The 16,749-nt window shown below is 43.0% G+C and overlaps 1 protein-coding gene and 1 long non-coding RNA gene across 2 annotated transcripts; both read right to left on the reverse strand.

The window, feature by feature from the left end:
- Nucleotides 1–632: 632 nt before the first annotated feature.
- LOC136464876 (zinc finger protein AZF2-like) lies at nt 633–2,469 on the reverse strand. Its single transcript, XM_066463830.1, is given in 2 exon segments — nt 633–1,185; nt 1,188–2,469. Coding segments are annotated over 2 exon segments (1,218 nt in total). The 5' UTR covers nt 2,371–2,469; the 3' UTR covers nt 633–1,150.
- A 12,804-nt stretch (nt 2,470–15,273) lies between these two features.
- On the reverse strand, nt 15,274–15,996 carry LOC136464877 (uncharacterized). Its single transcript, XR_010761293.1, has 2 exons — nt 15,706–15,996; nt 15,274–15,621 (listed from the first exon to the last, which is right to left on the reverse strand). It is a non-coding gene; the product is annotated as an uncharacterized lncRNA (long non-coding RNA).
- Nucleotides 15,997–16,749: the final 753 nt, after the last annotated feature.

Consider the following 16,749-nt stretch of genomic DNA (forward strand, 5'->3'; position numbering starts at 1 on the left):
TATTCACCTAAAGTAACTCCGACCAATGACATATATACTTTTTATACCACTTATTCTATATTTCAGGTGTCTAACTTTTTTGCTGTTGTTCAAACAACATGTAATATTGTCATTGTTTGACTATAGAAAAAAAAACTATAGCTTACTTTTTGTGAGTCGTTCTTTTAATTAATTACACTAGTTGGTTGTCTAAAATTGTTGTCTGAAAATTCAGGCACCTGAAATATAGCAACTATCTTTTTTATACATAGGCATATATACAAAGGCCACATACATATGTATGTGTATTATGAATTATATTATATATTTTGGCACCGAAAAGTACAGAACTAGGACATGCGAAAAAGGTGGATATGATAGTAGCAGGCCACAACATTGCACCCACTCCTGCCCCTCCCCTCAATTTCAAGTTGGGAGAACAGTGGTGGCATGGCATTGTCACCACCCTTTGCTTTCATCACATTTCAGGCAACACCCACCACTCACTGCTCACTACTCTCTACTCTCTACTCACTCCCACACACACACACACGCACACTCACTACTCCAATGCAAGTGGCTGCCAAACTTTTTTCTTTCAAAGCAAATGGAACAATAATCTCAATATATATGTATATATATTTGACAATTAATCTCTTCCATCTCCAGTAGTACAGTATATATGTAAATGTTAATTGCTACATACATACATACATACATACATACATACATACATACATACATACATACATACATACATACATACATACATACATACATACATACATACATACATACATACATACATACATACATACATACATACATACATACATGCATACATATATACATACATACATACAGTGCATATATATGGTGGTTTTTGTTACACCAAAGAATTGAAAGAATCAATTTTGTATATATGTTACAGCTTCATTGATATACATATATTTATATATATATCCCAATATATATAATAATAAATTTGTAAGTATAATTGAGGATGCACGGTAGACTTATGATCCCCAAGGAGAAGAAGAAGAAATTAAAGAGAAAGAAAAAGAAAGAGATCAATCAGCGTTTGTTAATAAGAAAAAGAATTCATGAGGCTGGCTCTGGCTGGCTGCTAGCTAGGCCAGGCATGCAGATGCAGGGCCGGCGGCGGCGGCGCTCATGTCGTCAATAATGGCAATCCACCAGTGCTGAGGCTGTCAGCATGAGCCCAGCCTTCTTGCCGTCGTTGAACTGGCCGAGACCGAGCATGACGGCCGCCGGCGGTGGCGGCGGCGGCGGCGGAAGAAGCGACACGACGGCGGCTTCCTCGTCGGACGGCGCCGGCAGGTTGAGGTCCAGCTCCAGGTTGATTCCCGCGCTGATTTCCTTCTTGCTGTTGCTGTTACCGGTGGTGTCCGCGGCGACGATCGCCGTGGTGACCGCGCGGTGGCGCCGCATGTGGCCGCCCAGCGCCTGCCCCGACGCGAACTCGGCGCCACATATGGAGCACTCGTGCACCCTCAGCTTGCCGCTCGCGGCAGCAGCGGCGACGCTGCTGAGGCTGAGCGCGGTGGTGACGGTGACGTCCGGGAAGGCGGCGGACGTGGCGGCGGCGATGTCGATCGCCGCCGTCTGGAGAGGACGCGGCTGAGGCTGACGCTGAACAGCTAGGGGAGGTGGGGACGGCAACGCGGTCGTCGTCGTCGCCGCCATCGGTGGCGCCTTCGTTGCTGTGGTGGTGGTGGTGCCATCGACGTTGACCGCGGCGGCGATGTCGCCATCGGCGGTGGCGGCGAGGCGCGGCTTCTTGTGGCTGGCGCGGTGGCCGCCGAGAGCCTGGAAGGTGGGGAAGCACTTGTTGCAGGTCTTGCACTCGTAGACGTAGAAGCCGGCCCTGACGCCGTCCGGCGTGGCGGCCGCCTCCGTGTACTTGCGGCTGGTGTACCTCTCGGCCCTCGGCGGCGCGGCGGGAGGGGGCGGCGCCTGGTTCTGGTGTGGCGCCGTGGGCAGCGTGGACGACGGCAGCACCGCCGGCGATGGCTTGGAGTCGACGACGGAGGCTCCCGCGGCGCCCTGGGCGAGGAGGATGAGGCAGTGCGCCATGTCCTCCTCCTCGGTGGTGGTGCTCTCGGACGATGACACGGACGCGGACGCGGAGGAGGAGGCCGCGGCGGGCGGGTGGTGGCGCGGCCTCTTGGTGCGCTGCTTGCGCTTGACGGCGGCAGCGAGGGGCTGGTGGTGGCCGTGGCTGTCGTCCACCTGCACCAGGTCGGCGGTGGAGTGGTCGTCCGTGGAGGACGAGGTCGGCGTCGTCGTCGTCATGAGAAGGGTGAGCGCCGCCGTCTTGGTGTTGGTGGTCTTCTTCGTTTGGGCCACCAGCTCCGACGATGTTTGCATGCCGGGGAAGCAAGAAAGGTAGAGAGAGGTGGGGTGGGGTGGGGAAGCAAGAAAGGCTCCTGCCTCTAGGAGTAGGAGAGTAGGACACTGAGGACTAGGAGGAGGAGAGGCTGCCGTTTTATTGGAAGGGAAGAGGACAAGAAGGGAGGGCGTTTTGCTTTTGCATGGGATTGGAAATGGAGAATGGGAATGAGATCCACTATGTACATACCACTAGTACAACAACACTGATGCTATGCTAGTAGCTGCCGCAATCAATGGAAAGGATGGAAGTTTCCTTTGGTTTATTAATACTACAGGCGTGTTTAGTTAATACGAAGTGTGATTGACACTTTCCGTATTCGAATCTGAATCCGGACATAAATATGAAAACAAATGTAATATCGGTGATATCCGTCCGTATCCGATCCGTTTTCATCCCTACGTACGCTACCAATTAAGTGTGATTGAGAAAACTATAGGTGTGTTAAACCTGGCTGCCTAGTATAACTTGTGGACAGTTTAATGGCCATGCGTCTCCTAATTCCTCCCCTGCCTCCTGCCTAAATGTGTAAAACATGCATGCATGTGTTTTTGCTACTTACTCCTAGATGGATAGCTTGTATCGGTTCAACAGCTACTAGCAGCTAACCTTAATTAAGCCACCAGCAGGACATGCATCTCTCCCCAATTTCTAGACACTAATTAGTAGTACTAGTGGTATATATAGCCTTAATTTCATATTTTAGTGTGGGGGCTAGGATTAATGCTGTGACAGTGAGCATTCCATTAATTAGTTAACCTGAAGGGGCATCTATCACCACTATAGCTGAATAATGAATGAAGAAATTATTCCCCCCAAAAAATGAATGAAGAAATAAATTGAAGAAGAGTTATTGTTTGTGTTAATTTGGATTGCTTGTTTCTACTCCAATTTGCATTGGTACATATGCAGGTGTGGGTGTGAGAAGAGAAAGGGATCTAAGCAGGAGTGGGGAGTGAGTAATAGTATAGAATTCAGCATTTCAGCAGCTAGCCAGGAAAGAAAGCAAGGTGTCCAACTCCATGTCCATGCAAATATTTTCTTTTGTGATGATGAATGATTCCTTTCCTGTTGTGATAGTGTCACCCTGCAAGGCTGGAGCCACAGGAAAAATGCTCTCTCATCTCCCTGTTATTTTGTCACATATATGCTCCTTTATTGGCGGTTCAGTTATTTCCAGAAATAAAAAAAACTAAATAACACCACCTGGTAATAATATGTATATACTACTAGCTAGGAACATCTTAACCAATACAGTTGTCTTTGTTGTAATTAGCATGCAATTCCCCATTATTAATAATTAACAGCCTTTTCTTCTTCCTTTTGTCAGCTGATTATTATTGATGCTGATGAACAGCTAGCTTGTTTGGCAGTTGGCAACTAATACTAGTAGCTAACTAAAGAGGTAGTGAGGCAGTGGTGGTGCAGGTGTCCCTGCCTAGTGCTAGTGGTGGCTGCTGGCCCCTGGCAGTACTAGCAGGCCAGCCACACAAAAATAATATGCCTGCACTGCAATTTGCTTGCTTGTTATCTCATCAGCAGCAACGCAACTCCAACTCATCTGAACCTGCAACCAATGCAAACGTTTTGTTCAGTTCAGATCGCCTGTCCTTTGCACTGCAACTTGCATTGCATCGCCTAATCCTAGCTAATAACAGTCACTTGCTTTCTAAGCTAAGCCAACCAAAATCCAGCCCTACCATGCATTTCATTCAGTTCGTGCAGCAGTGCCACTTCCATCTTTTCTCTCTCCAAACGTTCGTTACTGATCGATGCTAATTAATAATTGTTAGTTAGTGGTTGCATTTTTATTTTTATTTTAAATTCGGTCTTTATATTTTACAAAAATCAGGCGGACTTTCTTGTGTTTGGTGAGCTTTATATATATGCAGTAGATAGATAGCTGCTGTGGCTACACTGTCTCAATCAAATGAGCTAGTGTCATCGATCATCTTCAGATTAAGAGCAAGATATATTGGGTCACACTCACAACTATCAACCACTGCTATCATAACTGCATCAAAATGTCCAACTAGTAAAATTTTTGTATCTATTAGTAAATTTTTTTGAGGAATTAATGGAATTATTGTTCATTATTTATCGTACAATCTCAATCGTAGTAGTTGATGTGATCTTTGCATGAAGAAATTAATCATTTTTTTTTGAAGAAAATGAATTAAAAAATGGCATATATGTAAGAATAAGCATTCTCTGCAAAGAGGAAATTATGAAGTCCTTGCATGGTATGTATGTGTGGTGACTTGTGAGTTGTGACTAGCTTAACTGTGTGAGGGAGAAGTCAACGGTTACATGAATATGAAGAGAAATGGGAAGGTAGGAGGACGCATGATTCTTGACGTGAGGATCAATGGGAATTGTTATATATTTGCATTGCTGTGTGGGGGCAAGGGCAATATACATCCTAATTAAGCTAGCTAGTTTATTTAGAATAGGAAAATAAAATTCAACAAAGAACAGTAGTGATTGGATGCCATACATGGCCGGCGAGGTGGGGGCAAGCAAGTAAGGCATCCATCCAACCATCCATCACATGGAAAGGAAAGCCGCTATAGCTGCCCTTGCTAAGTTGCATGCCACTTAATCATCTCTGCTACACCCTACTAGTATAACCTTAGCTAGATCTTCTCTCACTCAAATGGCCAAACATGCACACACATGACACATGCACACTCACTTGCACTGCAATAATAATCCAAAGTTATTATCTAGCTAGTGTGTACATGCCTTTCCTTGCCAAAACAACTAAATTAAAAAAAAAGGGTGAGTGTCCTTGCATTGAGCTAGCTAGCTTGCCATGATCCTGCCTATGATTGGCAATCAGCCGAGTTGTCCCTCATGTGGAGAACCCTAGCTTTAAGGATCCTATTATTATATATATGATTATCTGCTAGATAGCTAGTGCATCCGATCCATCTCTCCTAGCAGCCAGAACATGCATATGCTGATAATGCAATGCACTCTTGCTTTGTATGAGTGTGATCAGTGTATGCTAGATTCATTATGAACCCAAAAAGTAAACTAATAAAATAGATACGAGTTTAAGAATAAGGAATTTTTTTATTTGTGCTACAATCAACCCGATCCTCCCTCCAGTAGGCCACCAGTACTAGACCAAGTACATGCATGCCACGGCACCATCTCTCAGCTCCACATTATTTAAAAAAAAACTGTAAGATGTCATTGCCTTGTCAGTCGAGTTATCTTTCTTACCCATGGCATCAGGCCCAGTGGCGGATCCAAAGGGGAGGCTGGGGGGGCTCCAGCCCCCCCTAATTTCTTGATTTCAATGCTAATTACTGTAGCAAAAACTTGATTTCACCGTTAAATCTTCGTGCAAATCAACATCTCTGTTGTTTTAGCCCCCCCCCCCCCCCCCCCCTTATCCCGCATCCCACATCCGCCACTGATCAGGCCATATGGATATAGATGGAGTTGAAAGTGTGTGCAGTGTGCTACTCCACTCAACAAGATAGCTTTAACAGCAGCCAACATCTGGCCAACCGCCCCTCGGTTTGCAAACTTTCCTCAGTAGTAGCTTATTAAGTTAATTAGATGCAAAAAACCTTATGTGCATGCTAGCACATAGCTAGCCAGCTACACACACATCTTACTCTTAGAAATTCTCAAGAGACGTGCTAGGAAAATAAATAAGTCCTAGAAATTCTCATAATAATTAGAAACATATCGCATTTAATTTGGTAGACTCTCACCATCATAACCAACAATAGCCATTGGACCCCTTTTGTTTCTAAAGAAATTACCCACCATTGTCATTGTGAAAAAAAAAACATAGTTAGTTAAAAAAAACTTTTTTTGACTAAATTCAGACAGATGGAACGAATTTGACGTATCGCAGTCTGTTCTGATCTCTTTACTGGAGAAAAGAAAAGGAGAACAAATTTAGGAAGCAATTGGCAGATGAATTAAGCTAGCACCAACTTTGTAATATATGCAACAGGATTTACATGAGTTGGCAGATTGGATTATTGATTGGTGTTGGGAGAGAACATGTGGCGCAGTTGAAGGACACCAACCGTACCCCAGCCCACCTGCATCTGACTATTTTTCTGCATACAAGTGGATCGAAGTGGTGGCCTGCATTTGATTTTCTACATATCATCATCCAACTCTAACTGAATTAGTGGGACACTCGATCACTGCTAGCTCTCATATATAGTCTACAGGGAGATCAGCACTCACAGTCTAGTTTAGCGAGTGGGCCACCACTCCTCAACTCAAATCATACTCTTACCAAATTAATTATATTTTCTCTTTATTACAAAATATAAATCTAATCGACCAGAATTGTTGTTTGCCTGGCGCTTTTAACTTTCACCATCATCATCATCTAGACATTCATGCAGATTGATACCACAACATTGGTACTACTACTAGATTATTCATGATGAAAAACAAAAGTGTCAGAAATATATTAAAAAAACGCGTGCCTAGGCATGTATTTCATTAAGAGGAAATATGACATTGTACAGATTAGTCGTGTTCATGTATAATGTTCTAATAGACTTGAAGAAGATTAGGTAGCTAGGAGAGACCAGGACGAGGGAAACAGAGCCGGGAGAGGAGATTGACTTGGCATGCATGATCACATCGTTCAGAGTACAGCAACTGAACAGCAAGTGTGCCTGTTGTGCTTGCTCCAATGCAAGGTTAAGGAATAAGATTTGGAGCTAGCCGGGTAGCTAGCAATGCTAGCTGCGTGAATGCATCTCGCTGTCATGCTTAGGGCGTCTGCAATGGTGTTAGCTACGTAGCTAGCTGACGTGGAGGTGAGAGACAAGAGAAATGACTATTTTATACCTTCTTATTCTAGTGGACCCACATGCTCTTCTCATGTGTTCTTGGGCTACGTGAAATAGATAGACTATTTGCTCGTCGCTAGTGACAACTCTCTCTCCTACTTTTTCCTTGACACGTCACATCTAGCTAGCCAAATAGCTAGCCATTGCGGACGCCCTTAGAGATGAGCGTTAATCACGATGCCCCAACTAACTGACAGACAGACAGACATGTCCTCCAAACGAAGCATCGGCAAGCCGAGTAGTAGTCAGTATGTAAGCGACACTTGTGCACAGCATATATGTAGCTAAGAATATTAAAGCCTTGTTGTGAGAGGTTATGCCTGCCTTGTTGCTGATGAATGGACTTCAGCCTAGCTAGCTCTTGTTGATATTAAATACATATTAGTAGTAATATATATTTAGTGGCGTGGAGTGGAGGGAGAGTGTGGATGCTGCGATGCTACCTTCATCTCTCTGTCCCTCTCTCTATATGTGTGTGTGTGTGGTTGATGCCTGTCACCTTGAGAGGAGGAGGAAGAGTGTGGCAGGCAAGTGCTTGCTTCATGGTCATGGGCAACCTACCACTACCACCCTCCCAGGCTCAGATTTCATTCACACAAGACACTATACTCTGATTGGTGGTGGACAGGGGAGGGCAACCTGCAGATTTATTCCTCCCCCTGCAACCATGCATGCATGTGCTAGAATCATCTTTTGTTCCTTGTCACAAGTCATGCATCTATCCTATCTCTCTTTGCATTGCTACACGGAAGGCAGAGTGAGTCCATGCATGTTCTGCTGCTGCTGCTGATTAGTTAGTTAGTTCCAGGGACGGACCTACAGGGTATGCAGGGTGGGCCACCGCATACCCTGGGGTCCGTCAGTCATAGAGATAGGTAGAAATTTTCAATGTAAAAAAATTGCATAAGAAATTTTTTTAGTTTACCAAATTGCAAAGAATTTTTTTTGCTGCGCATATCCAGAGGTAAAAACCTAGGCCCGTCACTGGTTAGTTCATCAACAACATGGTGTCATGGACTGATGATAACCACATACACACATATAATATTATATAAAAATGCTCTAATGCTACCTAGATGCATCTTCAGAGTTGAAACATTAATGGATCTTGCTTCACGAAAGTAGATTAGGTAGTGGCCGGATGACACCAAAACCAAACTTGTGAATCCTTGTTTATTTCCCCAATCATATACAGTACTCAGTTCCCTATGGTCAACTTAATAGCTCCCTGATGAGGTTAGCTCCATGAATTAACCTTTGTGTCTTCACTCTAAAAAAATGGATATGACCATTTACCCAACAATAACTTAACTGGTAGATAAATGTTATGTTAAGCAGAAGCCAACATTATTCTCCTGCTGTATATATGAGATGAGAGAGAGAGAGAGAGAGAGAGAGAGAGAGTGAGAGAGAACTAGACAGAGATAGAGAATCGGCAAAGAGAATAAAAAGGACAGAGCAGGATCCATGCATTATTATTCCCCAACAAGACAAGAGGTACAGAGAGAACTTTACCAACTCCAACCAAAAAAAAACTTAACCAACCAATATCATTCAAGGTCTTTTTTTTTTAATATAAAATACTACAAGCTTGCTAGCCGGTAGGAGCTCTTTGCTCTCACTGCTCACTACTACTAGTCAGTAGCAGAAGTGCAGAACAGAGGTGCCCCTCTTATCCAAGAACTATACTACACTCAGAAACAGAATCCACAAAAAGGAAACTAACTAACTAGTGACAAGATCTCTCTCCCTCAACAGTGGGCCCCTGATCACGACCTGAAATGAATGCCGGGGCTACATATATATACAAATAATAGTAACAAGCAATTTCAATCTGGTAGGAGATGAAAATTTGTGGCCTTTCTTTTTCTCGCTTTCTTCTTTCTGGAAAGGTCGTTACAAAAACGACCACTCTGTTAGATAATCCAGGCTCAATTTGGCTCCTATTTTCTCTCTGGCTGTTAGTCAATAACTGAACTCGGTCTTAGCCAAGCCGAGTGCGTCATGTACAACCTGATGCATGCTGCGTTCATGCATAGGTTCTCCTTCTTTCTAGCAGTAGTGGTCATAGGCGCAGGCAGCGTTCTCGCTTGTGGGATGGCACGGGCATGTCAGGAGTTCGTGGCGTGCGCGTTAGTGGTAGCTGGTAGCAGTGGTGATCGGCATGTCTCTAGTCGTGGGATGGCGCGACAATTGTGGAGCGTGGAGATCGCAGCGTCATGGCCAGCCGTGGCCTTTGTAATTCTATTCATATTTGAGCAATACAGAGTCAGAAAAAGCTGCGTCAGTTGCGGCACCAAAACGTGTGTGTTTTCACTGCTCTTGCGTGCGTTCTCTGAGTTTACAACTCATCGTTTTCCTCTCCGGCAGCGGGCGCCGGAGAGCGAGAGACTACACACTCGTATGAATATCCTTTTGAGCATGCAAGTTGCCAGGCTACAGCAGTTTGTTTGTTCCCACCCCATGCCCAGAACCAGAACCACACTGATGAGTGATGACTGATCCATGCATATAGCACAGCACAGCTGCAGTTAGTAGTATGTATTAATTCTTCAGAAGTTCAGACACTGAATGTTATATAATCTATAATAATCCATTGACGATGGGTCAGAGATTATTACATATTAATTGAGTCCAGAAGGTCTGTATATTTTCACCAAGATGTAGGCATGCCTAACTACTGGAGTATGGTTAGTTGGGCAACCGGCCAAACTGTTGCAGTGCGGTGCAGTGGTAGGCAAGTACTTCACTGAAAACTGGTGGCGAGTGATGAATGAACCAGCTGACGCATGGCCTACTTTCAGCTCCAACCTAAACTCTGCTTCCAAAGTTAGCAACTTGAAGTACCAGCAGTATGCCGGCTTTTTTATTTGCAGATTATATATATTATTGGATGGAGCTGTATTCATATTGGATGGAGCTGTATTCACCAAGATGTAGGCATGCCTAACTACTGGAGCAGTAGTACTGCCTTTTGTTGAGCTGACACTGAGAGTAGTAATATACTGTAATTGGGACTTGGGAGTGATATATATAACTCGATCCAGAGAAACTACACATATATCCATATCTTTATCTTTGCACTTCTTATCCACTCATATATAGCTATCGGCAACGTACTAGGACACAAGTATATAAAATTTTGCTGGCCACAGGAAAAGAAAAGAAAAGAAAGAAGCATATGTAGGCAGGTGGCAATCGTATGCCCAGAGCCCACACACACCACACATGCACAGGCAGGGTAGCAGAGCCACTAGATGGAGTGCCACTCGCTGCAGGTAGGCAGCAGCACACGTAGTACATGCTTCATGCTTGCAGTGATCTATCTAGTAGGAACACTGAAGTGGCTCTTGTGTGCCACTAGACAAGTGATAAGTGGCAGCAGCAGGGTTTCTCTTTCTCAGCGGTACCAGTGGCCAGTAGCAGATAGATTGATGGATAATAGATGTTCTGTTAGCAGCAGGCAGCAGCAAAAGCGACTGCTTGTATATATATAAATAATCTGCAGTTTGCAAATAAAGCAGGCAACGGAACGAGGGACAGCAACAGATAGTGAGACGTACAGGTAGCGGCGCTCACAGCCAAGCACACAAGGTAGCATGCAGTAGCACTAGTGAATGATGGATGGATCGGCTCGGCTGGGAACGAATGGGATGCTCCTCTCCTCAGTCCTCTCCTCCGTGGAGTGGGGAGTGAGGAGAGAGGACAGGACAGGGACACACACACACACAGCTAGCTTTGTGGCATCGGCGGCGGCCGAGCATGCAGCCTGTGGAAGGCAAGGAAAGCTAGAGCCTCGCCTGTGAACGGGAGGCGCCGGCACCGCGCGCACCATATTCTTCCGTGACTGACGGCGACGCTGCAACTGATCCTCTACACTCACTGAATGAATCGAACACTCAGTCATTTAGCTTGTTTAAACACCGCCCGTGTAGTGGATAATCCTAGCTCGATTTTTGTTGAGTTGCTGGGGTATGGCACGCGCGTACGTAGCACCATATCATATCCTTGTGGTGTTCGCTCGCGGCCACAATATGTGTCAATATAGAGTCCAAGAAACCTGTGTTCGTGTGCGGCACCCAATGCACATTCCAGCTAGTGTACGTTCGATCGCGTGGTGTTCTTTCGTTCATCAGGGTGATCGATCTTCATCGTCTTCGGCGACGGGCGCCCGCGGTGGAGACGACAAACGCACACTGTGACATGTCGTTTTCGTTTAATCCCCAGTCGTTCGTCCCATTTAATCGAGCGTTTAGCCCGTCTAAAACGTCCATTTAGCCCGAGTAATTAATTAGTGGCTACTAAACGATAGATGCCTCGCTTCAAAAGCAAATGAGGCTCATATATAACTTCACTAGCTCAGTTATGGCCTAGGCCAGCCATCTCCGTCGTCCTTAATCCTGCTAGCTGATCATGTCACTCCGATCCCGTGAGCACCACCACTCATCCTCCTGCTGCTCCCGTTGTTCGACACATGTAGTATCTACAATCATATTGCACGCATGATACGATTCCTTTTTCCTTTTCTTTTTTCCCAGCCCTTTTTGTGATACTCATGCATCATACTTGCCCACACCAGGCCACCGCTACACTACGACACCAGTCAGGCTCGATCACTGGCTAATAAACCACTGTCGTCGTCTGCCATTGCTTAATTCTCCAAAGAAGAAGAAACTGAAAAATTATGGTCTCCTCTAGACTAATGTCGTATTAACGGTAGCTTGGTAGAGATATATCTAGGTTCTCATACTCTTTCCAAAAAAATGTTTCAGATGATGATAAGTCAGAGTCACTTTCTGAAATCGTTTAGTTGCATTGGTTAGAGTGGATTCTAATTTCCAAAAACAAGTCTACTTAAAAATCATATAGATTAAAATATTCTTAAAAAATAAAATATTTGTGCGAAGAACGACTTAAATACAACTTATTTTAACTTATTGCACCTTAAACTTTTTTGTCTGGCTTCGAATCCCTCAGTGAACATTCCATTTTGGAGTTGATTCTTGCGATTCTCTCGAGAAACCAGCCATCCAAGCGAACCCTAAATCTGGTTGGTTTCCTCTCACTTGTCTTTATTGCTGTTGCTGGCTGATGCTGCGCCACCAAACCAAATTCAGATATACTCCTCCACACATGGAGTATGTTGCATGCATGCCTTTTAACCTATTGCCTTTTAGGATCGGATGCCATATGCTAGAGGTTGAAGAGCGGTGTTCTGCAGCTATCTCCTCTCTCGCCAACCACTGGCCTGTGGTTGCCAATTAGCTTGGTCGTCGCACGCTTTTTCAGACCTTGCTTTTAGGTTCCTCTTGTACTCTATTTTGTTTTTTTATTTAAGCTTATGAGAAGATAGACAATTCACTTCGAGCCTCAAATTATTATTTTTATTTAATTGCACTTGCTAGGATTTAAACTCTGGTAGGGCTAGATACCGTATTGAATTGCATACTCCGATGGATTCAACCCAAAAGCTTCGGTAAATGTTGAATGCAGGAAATTTACTTTAATATCAAAAGGTTGATTTGGAGCATGACAACTTATAATGGTATCAGTGTTATATATCTCAATTTCTGGCACGACGGAGGGCAAAATAAATAAAACTAAAGTACATGAAACTTTTGTAATAGTAAAAGTAAAGCAGTACAAGGTTGATAACATGGACATTCGTCAATAACATAGACCACATGGACTGTGGTGCAAGACCACTGCAAGCAATTGCGCGAAAAAGAAAATCTTTAACCTCCTTAAACTTAAACAATCATTGTGATATGATTTTCCTCCTTGAAATCTAAAACCACACATCTTATGGCCTAAAGTCTCGAAACTCTTCAAATTACCCTCGTAGCCTGGTTAGAAGTGATTTTGAAGGTGGTTTCGTCCGTTTTTGTATTAAAAATCTAGGAAATACTTGATAAGGTTTTTAAACCACGTAAAATGTCTTCATCTAAAAGTATTGACAAAAATCCTAGAGATAGATTGAGATGCGACAAATCTAAATAAAAATTCATGAAAATATATGTAGAAGCTTTCAATATTATATTTGGATCTAGAAAATTGGGGAAAATATCTATAAAAATATAAAAAAAAATCCCAAAACATTGTAATTGATGCTTGAACATGCTTTGAAAAGTTTCCACAACAAAATTATATGATGAAACCATCATGAATGCATTTAGCATTAGTCAATGTTGCATTCATGTTGGTTGCATCTTATATTTTTTGCTGTGGAATGTTTTTGAAACACATTTAGACACCTATAGCTATTAGAATGTTTAGTGAGTTTTCCATATTTTTGTATATCTAACCATTTCTTAGAGCTAAATCTAATTATTTTAGAGCTTGTATATATATATATTTTTTTTTTCATGAGCTCTGAATATTTTATCAAGGTTTTTCGTGTCCTAATATACCTCTAGGATTTGTCTCAAAACTTTTAGAAGATCGGAACTTTTTATGGTTTAAAATCTTATCAAGTATTTATCAATATTTTTATTAACTAAAAATAAGATCCAACTGCTTTCAAAACCACTTCAATCCGGTGTACGGAGGTAATTTGAACAGTTTTTTTGACGAATTTGAACAGTTTTAACTTCTAAGAGTACATGATGTAAGATGTCTAACTTACAGATTGAGAAAAATAAGGCCACACTGATATTTCAGGGAGGTAAAATTGAATTTTTGGAGTGACTATGGAACATTCGGTTGATTTTGTGTCTTTCTATCAACATCAAAAAATGACACGTCATATGAATCAAAATCTGGATGGTATAAAAAACAACCAGATTCTAATCAGCAAAGCGTAATAAAAAACGATTGAAAAAATAAAACAACAAACAACCACATCTGGAACAGTACCTGCCTCCACCTGATGCATACACGCTACAGAAAAGCAAAAAGAAGCACCTCATGTGACATAGGAGAGATTCAACTTGACTACCAAGAAACAAAAAACATAAAACACAGAACTACAGAAAAAAGGAAATTGTCAAAACAACACGGAAGCAAATGAACAAAGCAAAATAAAAAACTTGCTGAAAACTCAAAAACACAGAGCAACCAAAGATTGACAATCAGCAAAGCTTTGGCAGATAAAAAGCTTGTTGGAAGCTCAACTACAGAGCAACCAAAAGATTGACAACCAGAAAAGCTTTTGGAAAACACTGAAAATCAAGCACAACTGCTAAACGAAAAAACAACTAAACTGAAAAATGACTGAGGAGCAGCTGTCCACAGTTCTGAAAATTGACCACACCAAACAAGCTGCTGTTGGATGGGTCACTGGTGAAAAAATGTTCTTCGGTCCCTCCTAGCAGCAAGCACAAGCAAAAAGATCAAAAAACAAGAAAATAGTTTGCTGAAGCTTCTCAAAAGGAAACGAACAAGCAGACATTTCAAGTCAAATTTGGCAACAAGTTGCTCTGGAACTTTCAACTGCATTCGGAAGAAGGACTGGACAACAAAGGAAACTACAACAGACTTGGCATTTCTTCAAACACGCAAAGCACAAACAAACATTCCTATATCAAGAGAAGACATTGAAAAACTAAAATAACAAGATATCACTCACAATAAAAAAAAATGAATTACACTAAAATAAACAACAAACTAAAATGACAGCATAACACTCAATGTAAATAAAAAACAATGAAGGACTGAATAAAATAAGATGATGAAAAATTGGGAGCGGAGAAGAGCATAGTCAAATTTTTTGATAGACAGGCAATACTACAAACAGTCGACACATATGTAATTGTTCGCGCTAGCAAACAGAGTCTGAAAGATTAACTTCAATTTCCACGTAACTGTAACACTAATTTCCACTATTTTTCCTCTAGAAGCAATCTATGAATGAACTAGAATAATTTCATTTACGCGTTGAAATACATAGCAGGCCTCAACTACGACCGTACACAGCCATGAATTCTGCAACCAGAACTTCCATTGGAAACATACAAGGGATATATTGAGAACAAGATACCATTGGAGCTGAAGCTCAACGTCAGGTTACCCATAATATCACTTGATTTCGGCACATTAATAAGCAGAGAAAATTTGAAAGCCGAATCCATGTTCACACAGATAATTGGTGAAAGTGTCAGTTAGAAATATCAAAGTAGGAGCAGCACAGCACTACAATGAACAAGTAGGGAAATCCATAAGCAAACTGCAGACTTATACAAAGCCAATTTAGCAAAGCAAATCATAGTTAAACCTGCATGTTCCTATTGAACTCGTTTCAGTGATTCAAGCAGGGTAAACTCTCCTCCACTCATTATGCCCAAAACTTGCTGGCCACCAGCGCTGACACGCTCATCCACTCCTTATGCCCAAAAGTTGCTGGCCAACGAATCCAACTCATCCACCTTCTTTTGGTACACCCTTTGACCCCTGACATCCGCGCACACACAAAATGCTGATGTACCAAAATGAATGAAATCTCAAATCAACTGAAACACAGATGATAGCACGCACCTTCAGATTTGGTAAGCGACGGAGATGACGAGAGAAGCACAATCATTATCCAACGAACACACCAGAGCCGCAGCTGGCGTCGGCAACTCCGGCTCTGCCGCCGCCGCCCCCACCTTCGCTCTGCCGTCGCGTCCGTGTCCGCCTCTGCCGCCGCATCCGCGTCCACCTACGCCGCCGCCTCCGGAGACACCAGAGCCAGCGCGGGCGTTGGCACCTACGCCTCTGCTTCCGGCGCCGATGAGAAACAAGTGGACTCTCTCCCCCTCTCTGCCGAGCAATGAAGCTTGAGTAGAAAAAAAAAACGCCAAAACAGACTGAAAATGGGCCGACGTAGTAAAACGAGCCCATTACGCGGACACGGACTCAAAAATAACACGAATCTCAACAAGATCACAGCCACAGAAAACTGACTGATTAAGAGACAGAATAACACCCGATGAATAGAAATTCCGTTTTTGTTTTCCGACTCTGCGTGCACCGCTGCACCTAACATTACTTCACAATTTGGGCCTGAGACGGGGATTCTGAGGCTCTGAGCTATTGCATATCCACATTAGGCAATTGGGCCGGCCCAATACGGCGCCTAGCAGCTAGTAGCAGCCTAGCACTGTTCGTCTGTTCCGTTCCGTTTCTTGTTCTTTTCCTTTCTTGCTGCTGCTTCTTCCCTTGACCTCTCCTGTAGTCCTGTTCTTCTACAGCAGCTAGCAAGGCAAACTCCTGGTTTAGTTCAAAAAAATTTTAAGTCACCTGTCACATCGAATGTTTAGACATATGCATGGAGCATTAAATGCAGACGAAAAAAACTAATTGTACAGTTTAGTTGGAGATCACGAGACAAATCTTTTGAGTCTAATTAGCCTATAATTAAACACTAATTACCAAATACTAACGAAAGTGCTATAGTAGCAAAAGCTAAAAAAATTTCGCGAACTAAACACACAATCCGATCCGCCGCCTAGTGTGTCTTTTCTTCAGAATTTTTTTAATATTATAAGAGCCAAATGTTGGCCTTGTCTCCCTAATTTGCGTCGGGAAAAAAAAAAC

This window comes from Miscanthus floridulus, chromosome 7 (assembly GCF_019320115.1).
Source record: "Miscanthus floridulus cultivar M001 chromosome 7, ASM1932011v1, whole genome shotgun sequence".
In the NCBI taxonomy this organism is placed as follows: Eukaryota; Viridiplantae; Streptophyta; class Magnoliopsida; order Poales; family Poaceae; genus Miscanthus; species Miscanthus floridulus.